This window comes from Nerophis ophidion, linkage group LG10 (genome assembly GCF_033978795.1).
Source record: "Nerophis ophidion isolate RoL-2023_Sa linkage group LG10, RoL_Noph_v1.0, whole genome shotgun sequence".
NCBI classification, from domain to species: domain Eukaryota; kingdom Metazoa; phylum Chordata; class Actinopteri; order Syngnathiformes; family Syngnathidae; genus Nerophis; species Nerophis ophidion.
In genome coordinates, this window is record NC_084620.1 from 21303713 (window position 1) to 21331217 (window position 27505).

Here is a 27505-nt window from a genome sequence, read left to right on the forward strand (position 1 = left end):
TGAACGCAGATTTCCTGCCGGGACATATGGTATAATACAATCAGCAAGTTAGGATGGAGCTAGACCGTGTAGTATTTTATGCGTAAGTAATAAAACCTTAAAGTCACATTTTAAGTGCACAGGAAGCCAGTGCAGGTGAGCCAGTATAGGCGTAATATGATCAAACTTTCTTGTTCTTGTCAAAAGTCTAGCAGCCACATTTTGTACCAACTGTAATCTTTTAATGCTAGACATAGGGAGACGCGTTAATAATACGTTACAGCAGTGGTTCTCAACCTTTTTTCAGAGATGTACCCTCTGTGAATTTTTTTTTTAATTCAAGCACCCCCTAATCAGAGCAAAGCATTTTTGTTTGAAAAAAAGAGATAAACAAGTAAAATACAGCACTATGTCATCAGTTTCTGATTTATTCAATCGTATAACAGTGCAAAATATTGCTCATTTGTAGTGGTCTTTCTTGAACTATTTGGAAAAAAAGATATAAAAATAACTACGAACTTGTTGAAAAAAACCCCAAGTGATTCAATTATAAATAAAGATTTCTACACATAGAAGTAATCATCAACTTAAAGTGCCCTCTTTGGGGATTGTAATAGAGATCCATCTGGATTCATGAACTTAATTGAAAACATTTCTTCACAAAAAAAGGAATCTTAACACCAATATTTATGGAACATGTCCACAAAAAATCTAGTCGTCAACACTGAATATTATTGTTGCATTTCTTTTCACAATTTTTTAAAACTTACATTCATATTTTGTTGAAGAATTATTCAAATAATATTTTTATAAAGGATTTTTGAATTGTTGCTATTTTTTAGAATATTTTTGAAAAATACCTTCAAGTACCCCCAGGGGTACGTGAACCCCCATTTGAAAACCACTGCGTTACAGTCATCGAGACGAGACGTAACGAACGCATTAAAAAACTTACACTTTATGGTCATGTAATCTCCTTGTAGTTTGAAATAAATACAGGATGCTGCCCTCTAGCGGACAAGACCCCGCACCATCGTTTTTCACTTAGACTCAAATCCCTTGTCTATCCCGGAAGTTATGGTCCAGAGACACCAATGAGAGAATCGCAATATTGCTATTATTGTTTCATTTTTTTTTTAATTGATTTTTTATTCATATCTTTTAAACACAAATAACAGACAAATAGAATTGTTTAAGTTAAATACCTGATTAAATTAGATCACTTTAAAACTGATAGGAGACACAAACACAATAATTTAAAAGTCTCATTATGTTGAACTGCTTTGGAGGTACAAAAGTGAAAGGAAAACAGCCTTTTTTTCCCCCGGAATTTTGTCCATTGTCCGCAAACCCCATATGATACTAGAATGCACTTGTCTTTGCCTTTTCTGTGACTTTTAAATAGTGAAAAACTGCTAGTATGAGGCGGCCAACAATGCAGGCAATGGGTATTTTGTCAAGATGCCAAGGGACAGTTTTGGATTTTGTCATTGTTTTCCTCTGTTTTGTGATTTTTTTTTCTGTTTCAGTGTTCCTTCCTCCCTTGTTTTCCACTTCCTCTTGGAGCGCTGAACTGACACAAAGATCTTTTGTTGCTAATCACAACGCTTTGTTGGACTAATTGGATTGCTTGCATGCATATTTTCATGTTTTCTGCCTACAACAAGCTTCAGTATTTTTACCCGTGGTTGACTGCTTGTCTCATGCTGGTGCTTCTTACTTAGACAACCTTTTTAACTGCACATCGTATCCTGTCCCTGTAACCTGGGTTCACGGCAAAAGCCAACATGTGGCATCATTGCAGATATGCTGTAATCTGCCATATTAAGCTGTCTAAAAACCATCCAAAAACCTCCAACAACATTTCGTATACATGCTGTAAGAATGTATGTAATTTGCTAAGAGGGACATTCACAGTAACATGTAATATTTACAGAAATTTTGTTATTTTCATCATACTGTATCTTATTTTCTGAGTACATTGATTTCACAGAACTCATAGCAAGGAACACTAGTCCATCAACAACAGCATGGAGAGCACTTTCTGTCTTTGCAACCACTAATGCCGGACTTTGTAAGAGCATTAGAGCCTTATCATGTTACAAGTTAAAAATATTAACATAAAACAGTGACTTACAATGGCCACTCTCACTGAATGGTTGTATCTTTCAGCACTTTTGCTCCTGTGAGATGCTATATTCAGCATTATCCTCAATTCTCAGATGAAAAATGCTTCCTAGTGACGTTGTCAGATCTTATGTGTTTCATTTGTTTGTAGCCAACTATTCACTGCTTCTCATGGTCCATATTTTTACATATTGTCACGCCTATGGTTCATGTTTTGTTTTGGTCATGCGATGTTTAGTTTTTTGGACATTTAGTTTTGTTTTGCATTTCCTTGTTTGTCTTACCATGCCAACTGATTTAGTTTTCTGTCATGTCTGATCATGAGTTTTGTATGGCCATATTACCCTGAGCATCCCCAATCTCATCTATTCTCAAAGCTAAGCAGTGTCTGCCCTGGTTAGTACTTGGATGGGAGACTGCCTAGGAATACCAGGTGCTTTTGACCCTTTGGACTCTAAGTTAATTTTTTTTCACTCCCTGTTTTGTTACCATGACAACACATTAGTTCCCACCTTGTCACGCCCCTGCCCTCAGTCCCACACCTGTTCCTGATTATCACAGCCAGTATTTAAGTAATTTTCTTTCTGTTCATCATTCTGGGATCTTCGCACTCGCACACACCCTACCCATGCTGTTCCAACCTTCACGCCCTCGTCTACAGTTCCATGCCGTGTAAGTTTATGTATTTATGCCACAGTGCACTCTTTTGTTTCATGTCTTTAGTTTTGCCATCGTGCTGTTTCTGTTCATAGTTCATTCATGCCAATCGAGCAAGTGTTTTTGTTTCCTGTTTATATTTTGTAGCCAAGTTTTATACCTCCTTGTGAGCGCCCTTAGTGTGCTTATTTTTCTGTTTAGTGTATAAATAAAGAATCATGTACCTGAATTCACGCCTGGCTCGTCCCATATTCCCTCTGCGTTGAAGGAGCACAAACTATCCAAGTCCAAGCATGACACATATCATGTGGAATTTTAAAGTTGACCAACTTCTCGGCTTTCTACCACACAAGTAAGATGCATATTTTATCCAGCCTTCCATTTTGTCCCTTCTTTTGGGGTTGCGGGGGGTGCTGGAGCCTATCTCAGCCACATTCGGGCAGAAGGCGGGGTACACCCTGGACATAATCTAGTTTAACTTTTACAAACACAAGACAATACAGGAGTAGCATCAGAAAAAAACACTACCTATTACTCTAGTGACTGTAAAAGCAGTGGGAGCAAGGCAATGTGTCACCACGCCAGACAAGTAGTTCCTCTGTGCTCTTACATAACACAGTTGTTATAGCTTTGTTAATATGCAGGTCAGTGCATGAAAATGTGGTTTTGTTGGATGGTTTATGGAATATTTTTTTACAGCCCTTGATTTAACCTAATTTATGAATACTCATAACCTACCTTGTTAGCCACCTCGTACTAACTTTTTTTTTTAATTTTTTTTTTTTTTTACTATTTAGAATGCACAGAAAAGGGAAGCACATGTGTTATTGTGTTACGTTGTGATTGTGGATGATGGGTGAAAAGAAAGTGCAGTTTTCCTTTAACAGCAACACAATAATGGATAAACGGTGATTTGGCGCCCCCTTATGGGAAGGGGTTGTCAGGTGTGTAGTTGAAACTGGCGTCCAAGAACATGGCCAAGGTGCCCAATGTGGTGATGATGACAAAGAGCCACAGGAAGAGACGGTCCACCACAAGGGCGATGTACTGCCAGTCCTCTGTCATCTACACACACACACACACACACACACAAGTGTCAACCGCACGGCAACGCATGCATTTGCAATTCCAAGACACTAGATGGCAGTAGTGTACAGACTATGGCATGTTGCCGTAACCAGGAAGTAGTCTTTGCCATTAAAATTAAAGTGGCAGTCTTTTGTTTTGTCTTACAAAGTGTTGTACGTGCTGAAAGTATTGTAATCATTACACACCAGCTGTTTGATTTTAAAGTGCATCTTCGTTGTAATTTTCATTACCAAATTTGGAGGTGTTGAAATTGCCATGTAAAATTGCTAATGCTAATCTTTAGCATGTCTATAGCAAATCCACTTAACATTGAGCTAGCGCAGAATGTATTTCGTAACGCCTTTTTTTTGGCTCTGCTAGCATGGAAAAGTGTAAAATTAACTAGAGGGAGTCTGGCTGAGTTCTGAGTGTCTGACTTCTTGTTTCCCGGGCAAATGCTTGAGTCGGTGCTAAGTTTGCAACCGGACGTGATGTCACGTGCAACAAAGATAAGAAAATATGGCACCATTTAATTTTGCGTGAATCGACAGACTTGGTCAGTATAAATAAAAGTATCGAATTTGGTACGCATCCCGAATCATAGGTGGGCCGTGTTTCTCACCGCATCATCCGTGTCTTGCTTCTTAAGCTGCTCGGCCATGTAGGTCACGGCGGCGATGGCTGACTTCAGGTTGGGTGGAAGAATCAGACAGAAGCCGTCTGTTTCCGGAAGCCTGTGTAGCTTCACAGGGCTCTCACATCTTAAAAGGTTGAAGAAAGCAAATCTCAGATAAGGCTGCAGGGTCTAAGACACACTTGTGGTTCGACTCATTGATCAGTCCTATAACTTTAAAAAAAGATGGATGTGTAGTATTCACATTTCAGCTCAAGTGAACCCAGTTGATTTGCACAAAATGATATGGCACCAAACCATTTGAGAGATCCCAGCAGGCAGAAGACATCAAAACAATGTTGAGAACTTGTTGAGTTAGTTCCTGACGTTGAGCAACTCAAATCTAACGGAACACCATGCTTTTTGATGACGTTTAATCAATGTTAGGTTCTGACTTTCACTTGACCATTGAATGTTAGTCATTTTCCAACTAACATTTTCCACCACAACTACAACATTAAAAGAACATGCTTATTGACGCTTAGTCAATGTCAAGTTGTGATGTTGATTTGACCATTTAAATTTGGTAATTTCCCAACCAACAACATGGAGCCGATGTTAGACACCAACATTGTGTAAATCACTATGTGACTGTAATGTTAGATCCACTATGGACTGGACTTTCACAATATTATGTTAGATGTTAGACCCACTCGACATCCATTGCTCTCGGTCGCTCCTAGAAGGGGGTGGATGCGGGGAGGGGGGGGGTGCGCGTGTGTGTGGGGGGGGGGGGGTTGCCCACATATGCGGTCCTCTCCAAGGTTTCTCATAGTCATTCACATCGACGTCCCACTGGGGTGAGTTTTTCTTTGGCCTTATGTGGGCTCTGTACCGGATATGCCGTTGTGGCTTGTGCAGCCAATCGAGACACTTGCGATTTAGGGCTATATAAATAAACATTGACTGATTGCCTCAATTTACATATACAACTATTTTGCAACGTTTGTTTAAAGTCAGTTTTAGAGGATTTCTATGAATAATCAACATTGTATCCAGGGGAGTCACTGGATTTGAAGAACAAAGTGGACCTGAAAACAGCTCAGGTTCCAGAGGAAAGAAACTTATTTTGCTGGGAAAACAGGGACTGGATGTCCACCCAAATGTTTTCTGTGCACAAACTTTTTGAGTCAGAATTGAAGAAATTATTGATTTGATTGAAGAAATCGAATTGGCCATATTGTTACTGTAATAGTAATTCAATGCATTTAGACCATAGGTGTCAAATTCAAGGCCCACAGGCCACACCTGGCCAGTAGGGATGGGTGTTATGGACTATCACAACAACCTGCCATATATGGTGAAAAAAATAGAAGTGAAGATAAAAAAATACCCATATAAATCCACTTTTTTTTACTTTTTCAAAGTCAGTGTATCCAGTTTTCAGAGCCCTCAAAACACGACTAAATAACACTAAGGCTAATAAACTACATCAGTTAAGCAGCACAGCCACAGTATACTGCAAAGCTTGTATTAGTGTGCTTTGTTCATCATACGGTATGATAATTATTTTTCTGTCAGCAATATTATGGACGTTATTATTATGAGTTTTATATCACAAATCAATCAGATAGTGTCATGATGCGACTTCAGTGTGAACTCTCCCGCGCTACGGTCGCATAATAGTGTAAAATGATGACGCTAATCATAAGCATCATCATTATTCACCAAAATAGCCGGATACAAAATAGATTACTTGACAAATTAGCCGAAACAGGCGAAAATAATGTTTTAGGAACTCGTGTCAATGTTCCACCACTGATGGCCAACACGCTCTCCAGAGCAGACTTTGAGGCAAATGTCCCCAAAAGATACATTGATACCTGCTTTTTTCAGTCTCACCAGTTCTTAAAACTCTTTCCTCAGCAAGCCCTTTCAATTCTTGGCGCGTGAGCATCTATTTGTTTAAAAACTAACCTGTGTTTCCATCCATCCATCCATCCATCATCTTCCGCTTATCCGAGGTCGGGTCGCGGGGGCAACAGCCTAAGCAGGGAAACCCAGACTTCCCTCTCCCCAGCCACTTCGTCTAGCTCTTCCCGGGGGATCCCGAGGCGTTCCCAGGCCAGCCGGGAGACATAGTCTTCCCAACGTGTCCTGGGTCTTCCCCGTGGCCTCCTACCGGTTGGACGTGCCCTAAACACCTCCCTAGGGAGGCGTTCGGGTGGCATCCTGACCAGATGCCCGAACCACCTCATCTGGCTCCTCTCGATTTCCGACATATTTAATTATTTGTGGAAGCCTGTCACAAATTCTGATTTGTTGCTCCCAGTTCACCCTTGCGTATAAACTAATTATAAGGGAACTGCAGCGGTGTATCTGTAGGTGAGGCGTAATTCCGCTTCAGAACACACCTCATACACGCATGGTTTGCCAGAGAATAAGATGGAGCAGAAATGATCTGTGATCCATTTTATCAATCAATCAATCAATGTTTATTTATACAGCCCTAAATCACAAGTGTCTCAAAGGGCTGCGCTTTAGCAAATTTTTCGCCATATTTAGCAAGTAGAAGAGGCACAGTACATATTTGAAGTCTTGCATTTATTCAGTAATCAAACAGAAGTGGTCACCAAAGTATTCAGGTAAGAGTAGAGATTTGCCACCACAAGCCCAGGAAACCTGCATTACCACAGAGTGCAGAAAACCTCCTGAAGCAAGCAACCCTAACATTATCACTTCCAACAAAGAAAACATTGCTCAGAGGCAGTCTTCTGTTGTTTGGCATGACCACTGGTTTACTTATTTCACCAGGTAGGCAAAGTGTGGCCTGCGGGCCATTAGCTGAACACTGTTCTTTTTTATGGGCCCATAGAACATTGGAAGAATTAAATAAACAAATAAAAACACATCAAAAATGGAAAATAAAGAGAAGGGCATAACATAATAAGAAAAAGCAGAAATGTTGATACTAAACATGAATACACATAAAGATTTGTCTTTAAATATATGTTATAGCCTTTTTATTAACCTATTTTATTTCAGATTACATGATGAAGTCACACTAACAACATGTTGAAAGAATACTCTGAATAATATTGTTTTCATGTCCTTAACAGTGTCACACAACTTCTGTTCTTTTTAGAATATACAATAGCTGACAATTATTATTTATAAGCACAATATTGTTTTGATATACTGGGGGGCTACAGGCTACTACTATTCTTTGATGAATGCATTAGTTACTTCTTGGAATCTGGTATAGTGATTTTAAAATGTTTTAATATTGTGCAAAACATTTTTTATTCCAGAAATTACCATATTTTCCGGGCGACAGAGCGAGCCGGTATATATGCTGCACAAACTACATTTTTGGTGAATTTTTTTATTTTTTCATATGTTACCTGGACCAAACTGTAAGCCATGGATATATATACGTTGCAAAATAAGTTATTTAGACAGAAATATTTTGTAAATCTTTATTTACAGACCTTGATTGTTTGCAAATGGTGTCTGTAACACTGAAGTAAAACAGATGATTGTACAAGACAGAAGTCATTGTCAGCTGAACAGACTCAATAACTCCACTCAGATGTACTAATGAATTTACTGAGGAATTTTTGGAACTGAAACAATACAAAAATAATGCCATTTTAAGTTAATGAAACTAACTCAAACACTTGTAAATGTGTTAGTGTATTAGCTAATGCTAACAACACTAGCGTCATCGCATTACGATAGCACGTAGAAATGCGCATGAAAACACTCCTACAGACATCACACATCAATCAATCAATCAATGTTTATTTATATAGCCCTAAATCACAAGTGTCTCAAAGGGCTGCACACACCACTACGACATCCTCGGAAGAACCCACATAAGGGCAATGAAAACTCACACCCAGTGGGCAAGGAGAACTCACACCCAGTGGGACATCGGTGACAATGATGACTATGAGAACCTTGCCCACAGCGTTAGTTTTACTTACAAAAACTAACGGTTTAGTAAGTAAAAATTGTTATAGTTACATTGTAAAACTTAAAAACGTTGCTTGGGCTGATGATTGAAAAATCCATACAAGTAGAAACGCTGTGGGCGGCTTGAAGACTAAACGGCACTTCTAGTTTCGGTTAAAAGCCCTAAATTGAAGAACGCTGCAACACCTGCACTGAGCAAACTCATCCAAAAGATGGCGCCATAGCCCAAGCTATAAAATAAAATTCAAGTATATTTGCTTGTTTTTAAAAAAAAACTATTTGTATTATGGCCGTCAATGAAGAGCGATTCATAAATTGCTGCACCGTTTAGTAAGCCGCAGTGTGTTAAGTGTAGGAAAAAAGTTGCGTCTTATAATCTGGAATTTACAGTAGATTTAAAAGGTGAAATTAGATAGATAGATAGATAGATAGTACTTTATTGATTCCTTCAGGAGAGTTCCTTCAGGAAAATTAAAATTCCAGCAGCAGTGTACAGAGTTGAGATCAATTTAAAGAAAAAAGTAAAAAGTAAATAATGGGGGTTTAAATGGAAACAAAACCCCCATTATTTACTTTTTACTTTTTATCTATATGACTTTTTAATATATGACATAAGCTTTTAACATGCAACTCAAGATATTTCAAGTCTTCTTTTGAATTAATTTTGATGCTTATGGCTTACAGCCTATGACATTTCTACCTGAACATTTCTGAAAATGTAGGGTTTAATTTTGTATGTAATGAGTTTATGTCAATAGGGTGAGAGTTGAAATGCTAAAATAGACTTTTACGCGATATTCCAATGTTTCTAATTTTACCTACAGCACATATGTACATGCATGTTAATTGCATTTGTTTGTTTGTATCAGATATGAAAAGTTATGTTTTAAAACGGCAAAATAATGTTGATATTTTTCGATCTTAAATAGTTATGTTTGACCTCCACAGAAAATATGCACTCCAACGCCCACTCCCATTTGTTTGGTACATGTGCTGTTGACGACCTTTACAGGGACAAAGTAACATTTGCTGTCCAACAGAGGACACAAACGCATGTGCAGCTCTTCTGAGCTCTGAGTGACAGCAGCAACACTACCAAAACACTGCTTGCAGGGTCAGGACCTTTGACCGGTTCGTTCCTATTACACACACACACACACACACACACACACACACACACACACACACACACACACACACACACACACACACAGAAAAAAACAGGCACACACAGCTGCTCCACAAAGCAAAACATACAGTAAGACGAAACATTCTGGTGCAGCATTCCGCAAATGATGTCCGGCCAACATGTTAGCTTGCATCAATGGCAATAATGCAAATATATTTCTAAACACATTACCCATCTTTTGGAAGCCACAGCAACATATATCCAACCACTTGTTGGTATGGTTACCACATAAATAAGTCACTAACTAAACCATGGCCTAGAGCTGTCCCGAGTTTAATAGTGTTTGTCCCAAACCTCTCCTGTAAAGCTCCGCTCATCCATCCATCCATTTTATACCGCTTGTCCCGTTCAGGGTGGCGGGGGGTCGCTGGAGCATTAGGGTGGAAGGCAGGGTACACCCTGGACAAGTCGCCACCTCATCGCAGGGCCAACACAGATAGACAGACCGCATTCACACTCACATTCACACTCTAGGGCCAATTTAGTGTTACCAATAAACCTATCCCCAGGTGCATGTTTAACGCACAAATTTTGTTCGATAGTGCAGCTGGGATAGGTTCCGTTACACCCCTAATAATTAGAAACGTCCATCCATCCGTGAATGTAGAGCTGGTCCACAGTTCCACGATCAGGACGAAAACCACACTGTTCCTCCTGAATCTGAGGTTCGATTATCCGGCGTAGCCTCCTCTCCAGTACACCTGAATAGACCTTCCAGGGAAGGCTGAGGAGTGTGATTCCACTATAATTGAAACACATCGTCCGGTTCCCCTTCTTAGAGAGAGGAACCACCACCCCATTCTCCTAATGTCCACGCGATACTGCAGTCTTGTAAACCAAGACAGCCCGACAGCATCCAGAGCCCTAAGGAACTCCGGGGGGATCTCATCCACCCCAGGAGCCTTTCCACCGTGGAGATTTTTAACTACCTCGGCAGCCTCAGCCCCAGATATAGGAGAGCCCACCACAGATTTCCCAGGCACTGTTTACTCGTAGGAAGATGTGTTGGTGGGATTGAGGAGGTCTTCGAAGTATTCCCTCCACCGATCCACAACATCCGCAGTCGAGGTCAGCAGAACACCATCCTCACCATAAACGGTGTTGAGAGTGCACTGCTTCCTACTCCTGAGGCGGCGGATGGTGATCCAGAATCGCTTCGAAGCCGCCTGGAATTCATTTCCATAGCTCCCCCGAACTCCTCCCATGTCCGAGTTTTTGCCTCCTGAAGCCGCACAGCGTTTGGCCTGTCAGAAACTGTCCGCTGCCTCCGGAGTCCCATGAGCCGAAAACTTGACCACAGAAAAAATATTTTGATCACCAAAAACCGTGCTGTTAAAAACGGATGTTAACAAAACGCACGCGATTGTCTGGAGCGTTGTCAGCATCTACAAACTGTGAAAATGGCGGCTTTTAAGAAGAGAAAGTCCAACTGGAGCAACTCCGCCAAGCACTTGTGACGTCATGCTTGCTGTTGCTCGCCTTGTTCGTCAGGGACATCGAGGGACAGAAGTAAAGCGTCTCGAAACACGATTACATATCATAACACCAGAAAAATATGCTAGACTTGTTGCTAGTTCTTATTAACAGAAAAACATTTAAAAGTCTACTTTCTAGACACTTGAAAAAATATCAAAGTACATTGTACAATAAGCAGCAAAAATGTAAATGATGGAAAAATGATTAAACATTTTTTTTCATACTAATAACAATAACAGATTTGTTTTTTAAATATATGTATAATTTGTTTAGCCTTTTTAAAGAAATATAATATATCATTGTAGCAAATGATGTAAATAATTCCATGAGGTCATGGTGACCACGCCCATAACCACGTATATTAGCAGTCTAGGTGGAAACCCTGCAATATAATATGTGCACACTTACATATATATCCTTCATCCACAAAGTTTTCTTAAAATGGACTTATGCAAAATCAACTTTTATTTTACCTAGTGGCGCCTATGTGACATTTTTCCCAGGTGTGATGTCAGTGGATATCTCTGTATATGGTAAAGATTTACCTGAAGATTTTTGCCTGAGTACACCATTGTAGTCAGTAGTGTTTTTTGTTTAACAGTCCGCTTGTTGTGGGTTTTGTACATGCTCATGCATCCTCCACTGCTGTCATTACTGATACAAAGTAGCCTATAGTTCAGAATTATATCTGTCAGTAGTCTCCATATGGAAGCGCTAAAAACTACAACACTACCGACGGGGAGAAGAGGCAGTCGAAGTAGAGGTACGTAAATAAGACCGCTCACAAAACAACGCACCCTTAAGATGGTCAGAAAAGGGCTTGAAGGTGGTCAGTTAAACACAATCTATTAAAACCACCAATACATGTTATCTAGACAACAGTGAAAAAATATATTAATACGATCCCTTTTATGCTTCATTTGCTGGAAAGTTTTGACACCCCTGCCTTTTAGGTTCAAAGAAAAAAACAGGGTGTGCATTTTCAAGCTGGCACCTTCATACAGTCTGCACGCACTTGGATGGCATCGTGTTTATGGCGTGTGCGGTTGAGAGCCTGCAGCACGTACCGCAACGGACGGCGCCAGGCGTCAGCAAGGTTCTGACAGGTTCTGAGAGTTGCCTAGAAACGGAGCGACAACAGAACGAGCAACCATGAAATGTTTATGTGTGTGTTTGTGTGAGTGTGTGCGTGTGCATATAGTCATTGTGGAGCTATGTTATGCTTTACATGCCATCCTCATTCCACAGCTTGCATTGACAACTGCTGACACACACTGGCCAGTCATAATGAAACCCACAAACACTGCACGTCCACAACAAGCATAAGGGTGCATACATGCACACAACTCCCATAAATGAGCAGCAAAGACTGACTTCTCGTCTGTTTAATACACTTGACTCAGATGTTGTCCTGCCAAGTCCTGCTCCAGCATCCACACACAAATCTTCACACTCCCTCTACCTACTTTCAGCAGGATTAGACCCTGATGCCCAACCTAAACAGCAGCTTAGGTGCTGGCGACTGTGGGCGGAGTTAGGGGCTTAGCATGACTCAGATGCCCTGGTAATTGGCCAAGATGGCTAGGACCAGGCTTCTGCCTAAGGAGGCTGTTTATGTGGAAGTAAATGATTCTTTACATTCTTTACCTGCCTCTCCAGGGTATGACAAGATCTGGATTGATCTTGCGAAAGAAGTACTCCCCTCCAGGCTGGCGTTCATTGAAGTTGGGGACTGGGGTTTCGTCGCAAGAGTCCTCCTTCAGCACACACTCGTCTGGTTCCGGTCGGGTCATGCCGATGTACTTGGGCAGGAAGTTAATGCAGAGCTAAAAATGACAAAAAATCAGAGAATGTTTACTGAACCATCTGGATTCTCCGGACTGTAGATCAGCGGTTTCAAACTTGCGCTGGAGCCCTCTACTGAACTTCATAGTTTAGTGTAATTGCGACCCTGCCTGGGCTAATAGTTAAATATATTATGGCCCTCTTGAATCCCATCAGAAAGAACAGCAACTACAATACAGCACAGTAACTAAATAATACAATGAGAAACACAAAGAACAACTTTGTCAGCAAGCGGAAGTGGTTTGGAACATATTATAGGAAACCCAACAGTGTCAAACCACATTTTTCATATTTCAAATGCTTTATGACCTATCCATATTTCTGAGTCACTAAAGCAGCTGTTGGAAGTAGGTGACAAATTTAGTTAGGCAGGTAAAATTTGATATTGTGGAACCTCGATTCACAAACGCCTCAATTTGCGTTCATTTTGGTCAAGGAGTGTTTGGATCGAGCCAAATATGCCTCAGTGTGCGACCGATATGTACGGTCGCTTCATTATTTCTTTTATTTATTTATTAATTTTGTTTGCCGTCGGAAGCTCTATGTGGGCTGCCTTTTTGATGGCAACGCTTCCTGGAAAATGCAATTTTGAAGAGATGGGCACCTGACTTCACATCCCGTTGACATTTTTGCTCGGAGTAAACCACTGCAGCGGTGCCAAAACAACATTGATTTGCTGAAAAATATGGAAGAAACACGTCCATATTTGCAATCTTTATAAAAAAAAAAAAAGGACGTTTATATGGTTGCGGACTTTGTCGAAGGAGTTGAATGTCTTCACAAGGACAGAGAGAAAGTGCAAGACAAGGTGGAAAAGCTGTTGCTGGGCTACATAAATTTGAAGCACCCAGCCGGCGATAGCATTTGAGAGAAGGAATGCCATTCATATGGCGACTTGATGCCTAGAAGTGACCATGCTGGAACACAGCATGGAAAACCATTTCAAGGCGATTGGAAAAGTTTAAAAAGAGGAGCCATGATTCACAGTGAAGCATTGCCTGGATTACTGTGACGTATTATTTTTGGGTCTCCCCATGTCTAGCATTAAAAGATTACAGTTAGTACAAAATGCGGCTGCTAGACTTTTGACAAGAACAAGAAAGTTTGATCACATTACGCCTATACTGGCTCACCTGCACTTCCTGTGCACTTAAGATGTGACTTTAAGGTTTTACTACTTACGTATAAAATACTACACGGTCTAGATCCATCCTATCTTGCTGATTGTATTGTACCATACGTACCGGCAAGAAATCTGCGTTCAAAGGACTCCGGCTTATTAGGGATTCCCAAAGCCCAAAAAAAGTCTGCGCGCTATAGAGCGTTTTCATTTCGGGCTCCAGTACTCTGGAATGCCCTCCCGGTAACAGTTCGAGATGCCATCTCAGTAGAAGCATTTAAGTCTCACCTTAAAACTCATTTGTATACTCTAGCCTTTAAATAGACACCCTTTTTAGACCAGTTGATCTGCCGTTTCTTTTCTTTTTCTTCTATGTCCCACTCTCCCTTGTGGAGGGGGTCGGGTCCGATGGCAATGGATGACGTACTGGCTGTCCAGAGTCGGGACCCAGGATGGACCGCTTGCCTGTGTATCGGCTTGGAACATCCCTGCGCTGCTGAAATGATCCGCCTCCACTTGGGATGGTTTCCTGCTGGCTCCGCTGTGGACGGGACTCTCGCTGCTGTGTTGCATCCGCTTTGGACTGGACTCTCGCGGCTGGGTTGGATCCACTATGGATTGAACTTTCACAGTATCATGTTAGACCCGCTCGACATCCATTGCTTTCGTCCTCTCTAAGGTTCTCATAGTCTTTATTGTCACCGACGTCCCACTGGGTCATCATTGTCACCGACGTCCCAATGGGTGTGAGTTTTCCTTGCCCTTATGTGGGCCTACCGAGGATGTCATTGTGGTTTGTGCAGCCCTTTGAGACACTAGTGATTTAGGGCTATATAAGTAAACATTGATTGATTGATTGATTGCCGCTGGTGGCATGGCTGCTCTGACAAAGCTGTTGTTCCAAATCTGATTTTATCTGCAAAGGGGACTTTCTACTTATATTTTTACTGTGATATGACCTGACTTTTTTGGGGGGAAAAAGATCCCGAGGGTAGCTTCATTTCAGCAAGGGAGAATGCGGAACACAAGCCTCACACTGCACGTTTGTGCAAACGCTAGCGGTGGGTGGAAGGTGACGCTGTGCTTGTTTACCACTCCCAGATTGTTCAACAAGTACCACAAATAGTCAAGGACACAAGGAAAACATACTTTCTCTTCTTGTTTTTTTTCTGGAGCAACATGTTTGGTAACATTTTGGAGTGCACCAAAGGAACTTTTGTATTGTGAGGACACATTGACAGTTAAGCTAGTTGTTGTTGTTGCTCAGCAGGCACAAGACATCAAAATAAAGTACAGAACTTGTTGAATTAAGTCCTGACGTTGAGCAACTCAAACATAATGTTGAAACAACATGCTTTTTGACAACGTATAATCAATGTCAGGTTCTGACGTTGATTTCAACATTGATTTATGGTCATTTCTCAAGCAATAACATTGATCCAACGTTGGACATCAACGTTGTCTCAATTTATAAATCCAACTATTTTGCAACGTTGTTTTAAAGTCAGTTTTAAAGGACATGTATGTATAATCAACGTCGTGTCAATTCCTTGTGCCTGCTGGGTGTTGTTTTTGGATAAAAAAAAGATCTTTGAGCCATTACCTGCTTTGTATGTAATTTTGATACATTTACAGTATATACACACACTATAGTGTCCTCAAAGTGTGCATTCTTGAGTATGAAATAGGGACTTTTGTCAAATCTAAACCTGGGGATAGGTTGATTGGCAAAACTAAATTGGCCGTAGTGTGTGAATGTGAGTGTGAATGTGGTCTGTCTGTCTGTGTTGGCCCTGCAATGAGTTGGCGACTTGTCCAGGGTGTACACCACCTTCCGCCCGAAGCAGCTGAGATAGGCTCAAGCACCTCCCGCGACTCCAAAAGGGACAAGCAGTAGAAAATGGATGGGAAACCACTTACTCATGTTTACATTGTTTTTTATGGGGTAATCGGTTTCACTGTGCGACCATTTCGGTCGGCGAACCGTATTCAACAACCAATTAAGTTTGCAGATCGAGGTTCCACTCCACTATGGGTTTTACCCTTCACCTTCCAACGAACCCCAGGTGAAATTGAGTTTGAGACCCCTGTTGTAGATAGAGAACCAAGAACTCACCTTTCGAACCCAGTTGGGCATGATATGCGTGCTGGGGCTGCGGTGGTGCAAGTTGAGAACGACCACGCTCAGGATGACAGAGAAGGTGACCAGGATCATGGTGAACATCACGTAGTTGACAATAATGGGGATGGCCAGCGACGTCTCGGGGACTTTGTCCGCCAGCAGGAGCATAAAGACAGTCAAGGCGATCAGGACCGAAATGGAGAGGGTCATCTTCTCGCCTGAAGATAAGTTGAGAAAGTGACTGGACAAATAAAAGTGTTGGGTTTGGACTGACCTGCTCCAGGGGGCAGGTAGAAGACAAAAATAGCCAAGACGCTGGTTAGGATGCAGGGAACGATGATGTTGATGATATAGAAGAGAGGCTTCCTCTCAATGATCAAGTAGAAGGTGATGTCCTCATAAAGATCATCCTTGACGTTCTTCCTCGAGGGCTTGTGGCATATGTTCCACTCTCCGTTCTCTGTTGGGGAACACAGGAAGTGAATTTAAAGACAGTAAAAATAATAGCTCAGTGTCAGAATGAGCGGGGGACATGCAGAAAAACTTCCTCACCCACCCGTGAATGCATTCTCGTCAATGACAATCTCCCGGATCTCGTTGCCGTCATCGTCCAGAAAATACTGCAGGTCCACTTCCGAGGCGTCATATGTATACGAGCGGAAAATCATGCTGCAGTTTTGCCAGTCGAAGGGGAAATATGCAACCTGCAGGTTGTATTCATAAGAGGTTATGAGGTAGAAAATTTCAATATGGAGACCATCCTTTGCGACCAGACTGCACCTCGATAGAGCAGGAGCTGCGGTAGATGGCCGGCGGGAGCCAGTTGACTGTGCCGTCATTGTACACCAAGACGTTGACATAGAGCGCGACATCAAACTGACCGTCATTGCTGTGGAGAAAACCAAGGAAATATGCCGTAAAATTCCAACTCCTCTGTAAAAAAAAAATCTTATTGGGTTTTAATTGAGAGTAACACTCACTTGTTTATGAGGTAGATATCAGGGCGCCACACCTTGTTGGCAGGAATCCTCAACACATTAATGTTGTCATAATCTTTTGGTTCCCATGACAGGCGGTAGTCTCGCCACTCCTTTCATTCAAAAGTTTAGAGAAGGGAGAAATTAATTTGCATTGCGTCCTGATGACCGGCATTTTACCAACAAATTCTTCATGTATTTTTTGCTCCTGAAGATGGAAATGGCAGTTTTTATTCTCCCATAATATCAATTAGATTTGGAGTAATTGATAGATAACTAACTCTACTTGGAACGCCCCCTTTCTATTGCCAGACTCAATATGCCACCCCTTCTTGGTGTGATGTCATCTAAAGAACTGGATCTCATTTCCCTGCATAGACAGTGTGGATCACTTCACTGCATATTTGTGTCACCCTGGTCCTTTATTACTTCAATACTGATATGGTTAACATTATTAACAAAAAGGAATATAAAAGAATCGCCATTTTGGAACTTCCCTGCTCTGCCATGTCTTCTCCCAAGCACACCATAGCCTAATGCTTTTTCAACATTCCCTCAAGCATCCATCCATCCATCCATCCATTTCCTACCGCTTATTCCCTTTCGGGGTCGCGGGGGGCGCTGGCGCCTATCTCAGCTACAATCGGGCGGAAGGCGGGGTACACCCTGGACAAGTCGCCACCTCATCGCAGGGCCAACACAGATAGACAGAAAACATTCACACTCACTTTCACACACTAGGGCCAATTTTAGTGTTGCCAATCAATCTATCCCCAGGTGCATGTCTTTGGAAGTGGGAGGGAGCCGGAGTACCCGGAGGGAACCCACGCTTTCACGGGGAGAACATGCAAACTCCGCACAGAAAGATCCCGAGCCTGGATTTGAACCCACGACTGCAGGAACTTCGTATTGTGAGGCAGACGCACTAACCCCTCTGCCACCGTGAAGCCCTTCCCTCAAGCATCTTGAGAAAAATATCAGTAAAAAAGGGAGACATTAATTTGCATTACATCCAGACGACCGGCATTTATTAGTGAGGGTGCTCCTGATTTTTGGCATCACATGACAGAATCATTAAAATGATCTCCTCAAATGACACTCCTCTCGCACCAGTCAATTTGACTGAAGAGGTCCATACTTTCCTCATGTTGCCAACATTTGAAAATGTATGCAGGCTTCCACATTCTTTAGTTGTATTGCTCAAACCTGCAAAAAATGCATCTGGCAGCCATCTTTGCTAGTTCCTTCAAATACTGCATGAAAACAATCTGGGATGAAGATGCTACCAAAATATACACAATATAAAATTGCCTCCAGTCTTCTGTGGGTGACGTCAGCAGGATTTTGGAGCCAAAGGTTGGAGTTCCAAAATGTGCTGAAACTTGTTCGAAAACAAGCCTAGAATCAATACTGTGGGGGAATTGTACCTGTGGACATCATTTTTAAGTCCAGAACTATATAATGAATTCCAGTGTCGTCAGTATTGGAGGGTCCCTTTAAGTTTATCTGTAAAGGTTTTATTTAATTTTACTGTAGATTCATCCTGAATTTCCACTTGAAGGCCAAATATCCCTAACGTTTAATGAGTAGTCTATATAGCAAAGTGATAGGCCGTCAGGACGAGTAAGGCCTTCTCTGCTGGCCTAACATAACCAGAAATCATGACCATGATTAAAGATACATTTTTTTTTTGAATTACTTTCCCTAAATATCTAAAAATATTCATATCATCTTCATGTCATATTATGCTCCTTTAAGTGCTGTTTTTAGTTTTAGTTTGTATCCAATCAGAATTCCGCTCGCTTATGTTGCCATGCTGTATGAAATCTGCCAGCAGCCTTCGGAATCAACAATGCGGGCATCCGTGGACTGTAAGCGATCATTGACATACAGTGATAGACAGTTGGGATAGCCAATCAGATCACGAATTGTTGTCAATAAGGCCTTCTAGCTGGCCTAAGGTTGAACGTGACCTTTACGCATCCTGTGATTGGATACTCATCGGGACTGTTAGCGGATGAATTTTAGAACACATAGAGTTGAGAGACAGTTGCGATAGCCAATCAGATCACAAGTTGTTGACAGCCTATCTAAGTAGCCTGATGTTAACGAGACTGTGATTGGATACTCACTTGTCATTCCAAAGTGAGTATTCATTCACATGTTTCAATATAGCAAAAAACAAGAAGTGTTGCACCGTAGAAAATAAAATGTTGATTCTTTGCAAGGCCATTTTCAAGAAAATGGCCTTGCAAAGATAATTAAAGAGAAATTAAATCTTGTGAGACGATCGGCCAACCCTGGAAGCTAGCTCAGCTATTCTGGCGATGACATGCTTGACATTTCCACTCGACAAAGCCGACGATGAGGGGTACCATTGGCTTATACTGCGTAGAATAGGTCCTAGTAATTTTGAGTTCAAATATCTTATTTTTTCACTTGTAATATGTTTTTTGCAAATACAATTTTGACAGTACCACATAAGATATGTTTTATTTGCTGATGCCTTTCAATTGATTTTTAAATGTGCCAGAAAATAACCCATTTTGTATACTGTTGATGAATGCCCAGTGGGGTGCAAATGTGTTTCTGTATAGTATTCTCACTGGCACTCACCGAGGGTGGACACTCCCCTTTCCTCTCCCTTATTTCTCCTGCTTGCTTCTTTGTTTTGTCTTGTCTTAACTTTTTTGTTGCCTCTTTTTGCACTGCTCTCCAAATCTAAGCATTGGAACTATTTAACTGGCCTCAAAAAATTGACAAGATCTTGGGTTTGGGGGAACCTTCTGTCGTGACGAAGTGGTTGTTGCTGGACACACGACGGACTCTTGAGAGAAGAAGGAGGGCCGCGTGCCTGGCGACCCTTTTCTGTCGGCGACGTGAAGATATCCACCTATTCGGAATTATGACAACAGGACATATGCTGATTGGAGTAAGCGTTGCTCTGGTTTGTCGACAAATTGGAAGTTACTGGCAGTCTTCAAAGTACTCCAAAGCTGCCACAAATGATTGGAGGATGCGGGAAGAACTGTGGATTTCATCGGACTGTCTACCCCGCAGTTTTTGAGGACCAGTCATAGAAAATTTTAGAGTGCAAAGCAAACTTTATTTTCAGTCGCATACAAATTATTTTAACTTGGATTGTTTCCCTGGCTTCGAGACTCTCCCGAAGATCACTGCAGGAAGACACAACAAACTCCCTTTTTTGTCTCTCATGGACACACACCTGTTGTTGTGAACTTTGGACTAGCGACGGCAAATACATCAAGGCCGCGGAACAGAGACACACTATGGGCTTATACACACACACACACATCCACAAAAAATATATATATATATACGCCCCCATACACCCCCCCACCCCCCAATCCAACGCCCTCGACGCAAATCCCGTAGAGGTGATGAATGGATGGTCAGCGCCTGAGAGCTGCCACCTACCACCATGACCTTGAACTGCCTTCCCTCTGTTGCTAGATATCTCGAGATGTATGTTCTAATATGTATATGTGCTTTGCTATGGAGGTTTTTTCTCACTCCGAACTGGGTCCCCTTAGCAGCCCAGTCTGGATTGTATTTTTTTACTCATCCTTCCCCAGCGTTTACCTTTTTCCCATCTTTTACGGGGCGCCTTATGGCGACCCATCAGCATTCTTATTCTGTAACCCTGTACACTGTTTGTTTGTGTAATCTTGAACAGGTTTGTGCTGAAAACAAAGTTTCGTTGTACTTGTTGCAATGACAATAAAGACCTACCTACCTACCTATTTCTTCAGCAATGGTCATGTGGTGACATCAATTATGGTATTTTGAGAAGTAATCTTTGAAGTCGGACACCACTGAAGGCCAGGTGGGAAACGCACAGCCCGCCACTGATATAGCAATATGGCCTCCGAATCATTAGATTTTTCAGTGTGTGGGAAAAAAACGCCAATTTCTCCACTTTAAATGGAAAGCACGAGAATAGGAGCAAAGAAGCAAACATGAGACCCTTAAAACACGACATACCAGATTCATGAACACGTTGGTCGTCATCTCTCCGTTCTTTTGGTTCTGTAAATTCGAGGTCATCCATTAGTAATTGGTGCATTTCAGAGCGGATGCATTTCCATGTGTGGGTGTGCAAGTGGTACCAAGCTGACGAGCTGGGAAAGGGTCATCCCCACACGCACCATCACCCTCTCCTCCCAGTACTGAGCTGGCCGCACCTTTAGGTTGTAGTTCTTAAAGATCTTCTGATGGAGCCGCCGCTCTATTTCCGACGCCCCTGAGCAAACACAAGGCATGCAGCATTTATTGTTTACTTAAACTAAGAGTCACTGGTGCGATCACCCATAAAGGTGCAGACATTCTTTCAGAATGTGTCCCAACTAGGACAGACTGGACTCCCAGAGTGCACGGCCATCAAGGCAGGTGCTGGTGGTGTGCGACGGGTAGCAAAGGTGACTGAGCTAATGTAATTGATATGCAGCAGGGAAGTGGGATCAAAGGGATGTCTGGGATACCAGCGCCACATGGGCCCAAAATAGACTCTGATTATCAAACAACAATGTGTTAATATGTTTCATCAAATGTGCCAGAGAACACTGTTTCGCAGGATCTTTAGGACTAGAACAATAGAAAAACCTGCTTTTAGGGTTTGAAGGAGAGGTGTTCAGGTGGTTGTTTGCCTTTGTGACACGAGGTCAAAGTTTAACAGAGTTTAAAGGTCAAAGAAAGCATCTTTCTTGGTATAAAATGCACTGAGTCATCAGTTCATAGTCAGACTCTCCTCTTAAGACATTTTGGATGATTGTAAGTTTCCAACTCTTTGGATAAATTTTGGGAAAATCAAAATCCTAGCACACAAAGCAGGGTTCTAAAGCTAAGTTCACACTCGTCAGGTTTGGTAGAACTCTGGTCTGCACAAACACATCGATTTTAGCATTAGCATTTGACTGAAAATAGGCAAGCATATTGGTTTTGATCTTGTTTTACCTCATCAGTTTTAAGCAGAAGTGTGTTGTTAATTTATTACTATATGCTTTTATTATTTACAGCCTTTACTGCCCCTATTGTCTTACGTGGCCTATGTAGCACTTTGGTCAACCTAGATTGTTTAATGTGCCATATAAATAAAGTTTGACTTGATCTTTTATAATCATTTTAATAAAACTAAATTAAACAAAGACTTGATTGCCAGCACTGGTTGTCTGGTCAAGTGTGCACATCATCATCCCAACCCTTATGTGCACCAAACATGGCTTGAGAGATGCATGTGGACTCTCGTGCAATTTAATTGCAACAAAAAACACGGCGAAATGACAAAAAAGTACAAAAACATTTTCTAAAAGTGCTGACTCGCCGCTCTGCTCTCTCCCTCTGTGTGTGACAACTCTCTAAAAGTTTTAGTTGAATACACAAACCCCGTTTCCAAATGAGTTGGGAAATCGTGTTAGATGTAAATATAAAGGGAATACAATGATTGGCAAATCCTTTTCAACCCATGTTCAATTGAATGCACTACAAAGACAAGATATTTGATGTTCAAACTCATAAACTTTATTTTTTTTTGCAAATAATAAATAACTTAGAGTTTCATGGCTGCAACACGTGCCAAAGTAATTGGGAAAGGGCATGTTCACCACTGTGTTACACCACCTTTTCTTTGAACAACACTCAATAAACGTTTGGGAACTGAGGAAACTAATTGTTGAAGATTTGAAAGTGGAATTTTTTCCCATTCCTGTTTTATGTAGAGCTTCAGTCGTTCAACAGTCTGGGGTCTCCGCTGTTGTAATTTACGCTTCATAATGCGCCACACATTTTCGATGGGAGACAGGTCTGGACTGCAGGCGGGCCAGGAAAGTACCCGCACTCTTTTACTACAAAGCCACGCTGTTGTAACACGTGGCTTGGCATTGTCTTGCTGAAATAAGCAGGGGCGTCCATGATATTGTTGCTTGGATGACAACATATGTTGCTCCAAAACCTTTATGGACCTTTCAGAATTAATGGTGCCTTCACAGATGTGTAAGTTACCCATGCCTTGGGCACTAATGAACCCCCATACCATCACAGACGCTGGCTTTTGAACTTTGCGCCTATAACAATCCGAATGGTTATTTTCCTCTTTGTTCTGGAGGACACCACGTCCTCTGTTTCCAAATAAAATTTTAAATGTGGACTCGTCAGACCACAGAGAACGCTTTTCAGCTTTGCATCAGTCCATCTAAGATGAGCTCGGGCCCAGTGAAGCCGGCGGCGTTTCAGGGTTTTGTTGATAAATGGGTTTGGCTTTGCATAGCAGAGTTTTAACTTGCACTTACAGTTGTAGCGACCAACTGTAGTTACTAACAGTGTTTTTTTTAAGTGTTCCTGAGCCCACATGGTGATATCCTTTACACACTGATGTCAGTTTTTTTTGCAGTACCGCCTGAGGCAGGGGTAGGGAACCTATGGCTCTAGAGCCAGATGTGGCTCTTTTGATGACCGCATCTGGCTCTCAGATAAATCTTAGCTGGCATTGCTTAACACGATAAGTCAGTGTTTATCAACCTTTTTTGAGCCAAAACAGATTTTTTTCATTGAAAAAACTCTGAGGCGCACCACCAGCAGAAAACATAAAAAAATTAAACTCCGTAGCCGATATTGACAAAAAAGAAAATTGTTCTCACAATAGCTCTTGTCACTATGTAGGTTTACTGTCAAGCCGTCACTTATTTTGAGTTTTTTCGGTGTTCTCCTGTGTGGCTTGCGCTCCTATCTTGGTGGCTTTTCCTCTTTTGTTGGTATTTTCCTGTAGCAGTTTCATGTCCTCCTTGAATAATATTCATCGCACCTGCTTTGTTTTTACAATCAAGACTATTTAAGTTGTGCGGACGCACTCTTTCTTTGTGTGGACATTGTTGATTGTCATGCCATGTACGGATGTACTTTGTGGACGCTGTATGCTCCGCACCCTGTAAGTCTTTGCTGTCGTCCAGCATTCTGTTTTTGTTTACTTTGCAGCCAGTTCAGTTTTAGTTTTGTTTTGCTTCAATACCTTTTCTTAGCGGCACTCGCCTTTTGTTTATTTTTAGTTTAAGTGTTGGATACCTTTTTACCTACATGCTGCCTCCCGCATATTGTGATCACGACATACCATGTTCCCGACATCTACAAAAGCAATTAGCTACCTGCTGCCACCTACTGATATGGAAGAGTATTACACGGTTACTCTGCCGAGCTCTAGACAGCACAGACACTCAATAACGGCACATTTTTGACTTATAGTTACAGTTTTGCAAAAAATATTATCAACCCAATTAAGTGAAATTACATAATCTCTCCCACGACACACCAGACTGTATCTCACGGCATACTATAGTGTGCCGCGGCACAGTGGTTGAAAAACACAACGATAAGTAATGAATAATTCCGCTGGTAATCACAGTGTTAAAAATAACATTCAAAATATAAAACATTCTCATGCCTTTCAATCCATCCATCAGTTTTCTACCGTTCCTGTTCAAGAAGTCGCATTAATGGTAAGAATTATTTTATTTACTAGATTCAGAATAAAAATGTTATTAAAAAGAAGATAATTATTATATTCTTAAAATGTTGGTTTTACTTAAAAATGCACACATTTATTTGTATTCAGTGTTAAAAAATATTATATGGCTCTCTCCTAAATACATTTTATAATATTTGGCTTTCATGACTCTCTCAGCCAAAAAGGTTCCCGACCCCTGGCCTGAGGGATCAAAAGTCCGTAATGTCATCGTTTACGTGAAGTGACTTCTCCGGATTCTCTTAACCTTTTGATGATTTTACGGACCGTGGATGGTAAAATCCCTAAATTCCTTGCAATAACTCGTTGAGAAATGTTTTTCTAAAACTGTTCGACAATTTGCTTACAAATTGGTGACCCTAGCCCCATCCTTGTTTGTGAATTACTTAGCATTTCATGGAAGCTGCTTTTATACCCAATCATGGCACCCACCTGTTCCCAATTAGCCTGCACACCTGTGGGATGTTCCATATAAGTGTTGGATGAGCATTCCTCAACTTTATCGGTATTTATTGCCATCTTTCCCAACTTCTTTGTCACATGTTGCTGGCATCAAATTCTAAAAGTAATGATTATTTGAAAAAAAAAAAAAAAAAAATGTTTATCAGTTTGAACATCAAATATGTTGTCTTTGTGGTCAGGGTTAAAAATTATTTGCAAATCATTGTATCTTGTTTATATTTACATCTAACATAATTTCCCAACTTATATGGAAACAGGGTTTGTAAAATTAATGACAGCATTTTGGTTTAGATCATATATATGCTGTATATCACAGGATATACCCAATAAAGTCGTTACATGGTGCAAATGTCCTTTACTGAGTAATCTTTGGTCCCATGATATAAGGCTAAACGTGGACTGCAGTAAAGTACGCATCTTTTCTAAATCTTTGGTCCACACCACACGTGTTAGCACAGGCTTAAAAGCATGCTTGGATGGATGCATTCCCACCAAACATAAGTGACTTGTGACCTCACAAATGCTTGAAAAGTCCTACAGTTATTGTACAAATGTTCTAAATGCAAACAATACATATCCTTACCGGTAAAAGAGAGACACAAGAATGCGATTGTGAGTTGTCTGATCCGTAAATTAACGTTCTCCATCATTCTATTTGGTCCGCTTGTAGTCATCATGACATTTTCTTGTGGAAGTCCAAAGACCACCTCTACAGGCACCCAGATGCAGGCACAGATAAACCTTCCAATAACTCCAGGTGGGTAGAAGTCATCTAATCAGCACCTTTTGGCAGTCCCTTCTCCTTTGTCTTTGCCCGGTTGGGACCATAGCAGGGAGTGACGAGAGGATGGAATGTGTTTGTACTGGGAAGTCTTTGAGACAGGCACCTGTTGGTGCTCACCAATTTGAGGTTGGGACAGTGGGTGATGGGGGAGGGAGGGTGGTGTTGTGGTGTGATGGGGGAAAACTAACAGTGGGCTATGGGCTAGGACAAAGGGGATATTTATGGGGAGGAGTGGACGACAGCGGTGTGGAGGCTGGACCGTAAAATGTGCAGAAAAAAAGAGACCTGATGCATCTAAAGTCAAGAATAACAACTCTTTAAAAGTAACCAAGATTTTGACACATTCTAGAATTCAAAGTAATACCTAATCATTGACTACACAGTGGTACATCATACTTAAGACATGTTTATATGATAGAGATAAGCGGTGCCTCTCTGTTCCCAACAAAAATTGTATTTAAATATTTTTAAAAGGCATCTTACATGTTGTGCTGTTTTATGGAGGCCAAGCACACATTAAATTGCTTTTAATTCATTTCAATAGGAGATGTTGATTTGAGAGACAAGTAAGTTGAGTTGGGAGCTGTGTCACGGACCCAATTAAGCTCGTAAATTGAAGCTTTACTGTAAACAGAGAGCAATTATGAAGTGTATATTTAAGTCACAATAATCAGACAAGTATGTACATTTTGTTTGTGTATATATATATATATATATATATATATATATATATATATATATATATATATATATATGTGTGTGTGTGTGTGTAGTTTTTTTTACCTTTCACACAGGGAGTAAAATTAATTAATTTAAACATGTATATGTTATGGTGTGAAATATTTATGAGTAAAAGACACCAAGAAGGTGTAAGATTCTATTAAATTTGTTTTTTCCGACTCCTTTCTGATATTTGAAATGTAACCACATGAGGTTCCTTAATGTAATTTGGAATACACATCTGATACAAAAACATAATAACCATTGACATTGACAGAAACAGGGTACAGAAATGTGACAACTGGGTTTTAACTATTGGGTTTAACTATTGGACTGCAATATATTTTACCCATGCCGAAATGGGTAAGAAAAAGTTTTGGCCTGCAACATATTTAAAAAATATGCTGCTTACAAATTACAATGTTATGAGAAAACGATGAAAAATTGAATATTACAAAATATGCCAAACAGTGATATACTCATAATGGTCCTTGGCCCATCACAGGCAATTTTATTAAATTTTTGTACAATATTTCTAAACCAAAGATGATTAAATGAGTTTAAGGATTGAGTTTTCAGCATCGAAATTTAATATTTTTGTAATATTTATTCCTGTTAACAGATGCCAGCTAGCTTAGCAGTGTGCTAGAACGTTATATGGCTAACATGCTTGACTCTCAATTAGGGGTTAGTGTTGTGTGGTTGTGTGTGCAGGAATGGAATGCACACGCATTCTTTTAAACTTTGTACCCCCTTTTTATGTGGGCACAAAGATGTACTTTAGGGAACACCTTAGAGCCATGGAAGGACTGTTTGACGGTTGTTTCTAACCCGGGAAGTAAAGAGCTCAGAGGTGT

At 41.0% G+C, this 27505-nt stretch overlaps 1 protein-coding gene across 1 annotated transcript; it reads right to left on the bottom strand.

The window, feature by feature from the left end:
* Positions 1-443: 443 nt before the first annotated feature.
* LOC133560374 (acetylcholine receptor subunit beta-like) lies at positions 444-26003 on the bottom strand. Its single transcript, XM_061912833.1, has 11 exons — positions 25728-26003; positions 21282-21415; positions 21157-21201; positions 17155-17264; positions 16955-17063; positions 16731-16878; positions 16449-16634; positions 16169-16392; positions 12735-12913; positions 4454-4592; positions 444-3828 (listed from the first exon to the last, which is right to left on the bottom strand). Exons 1-11 carry the CDS (start codon positions 25819-25821, stop codon positions 3688-3690), a joined length of 1509 nt encoding a protein of 502 aa, XP_061768817.1. The 5' UTR covers positions 25822-26003; the 3' UTR covers positions 444-3687.
* Positions 26004-27505: the final 1502 nt, after the last annotated feature.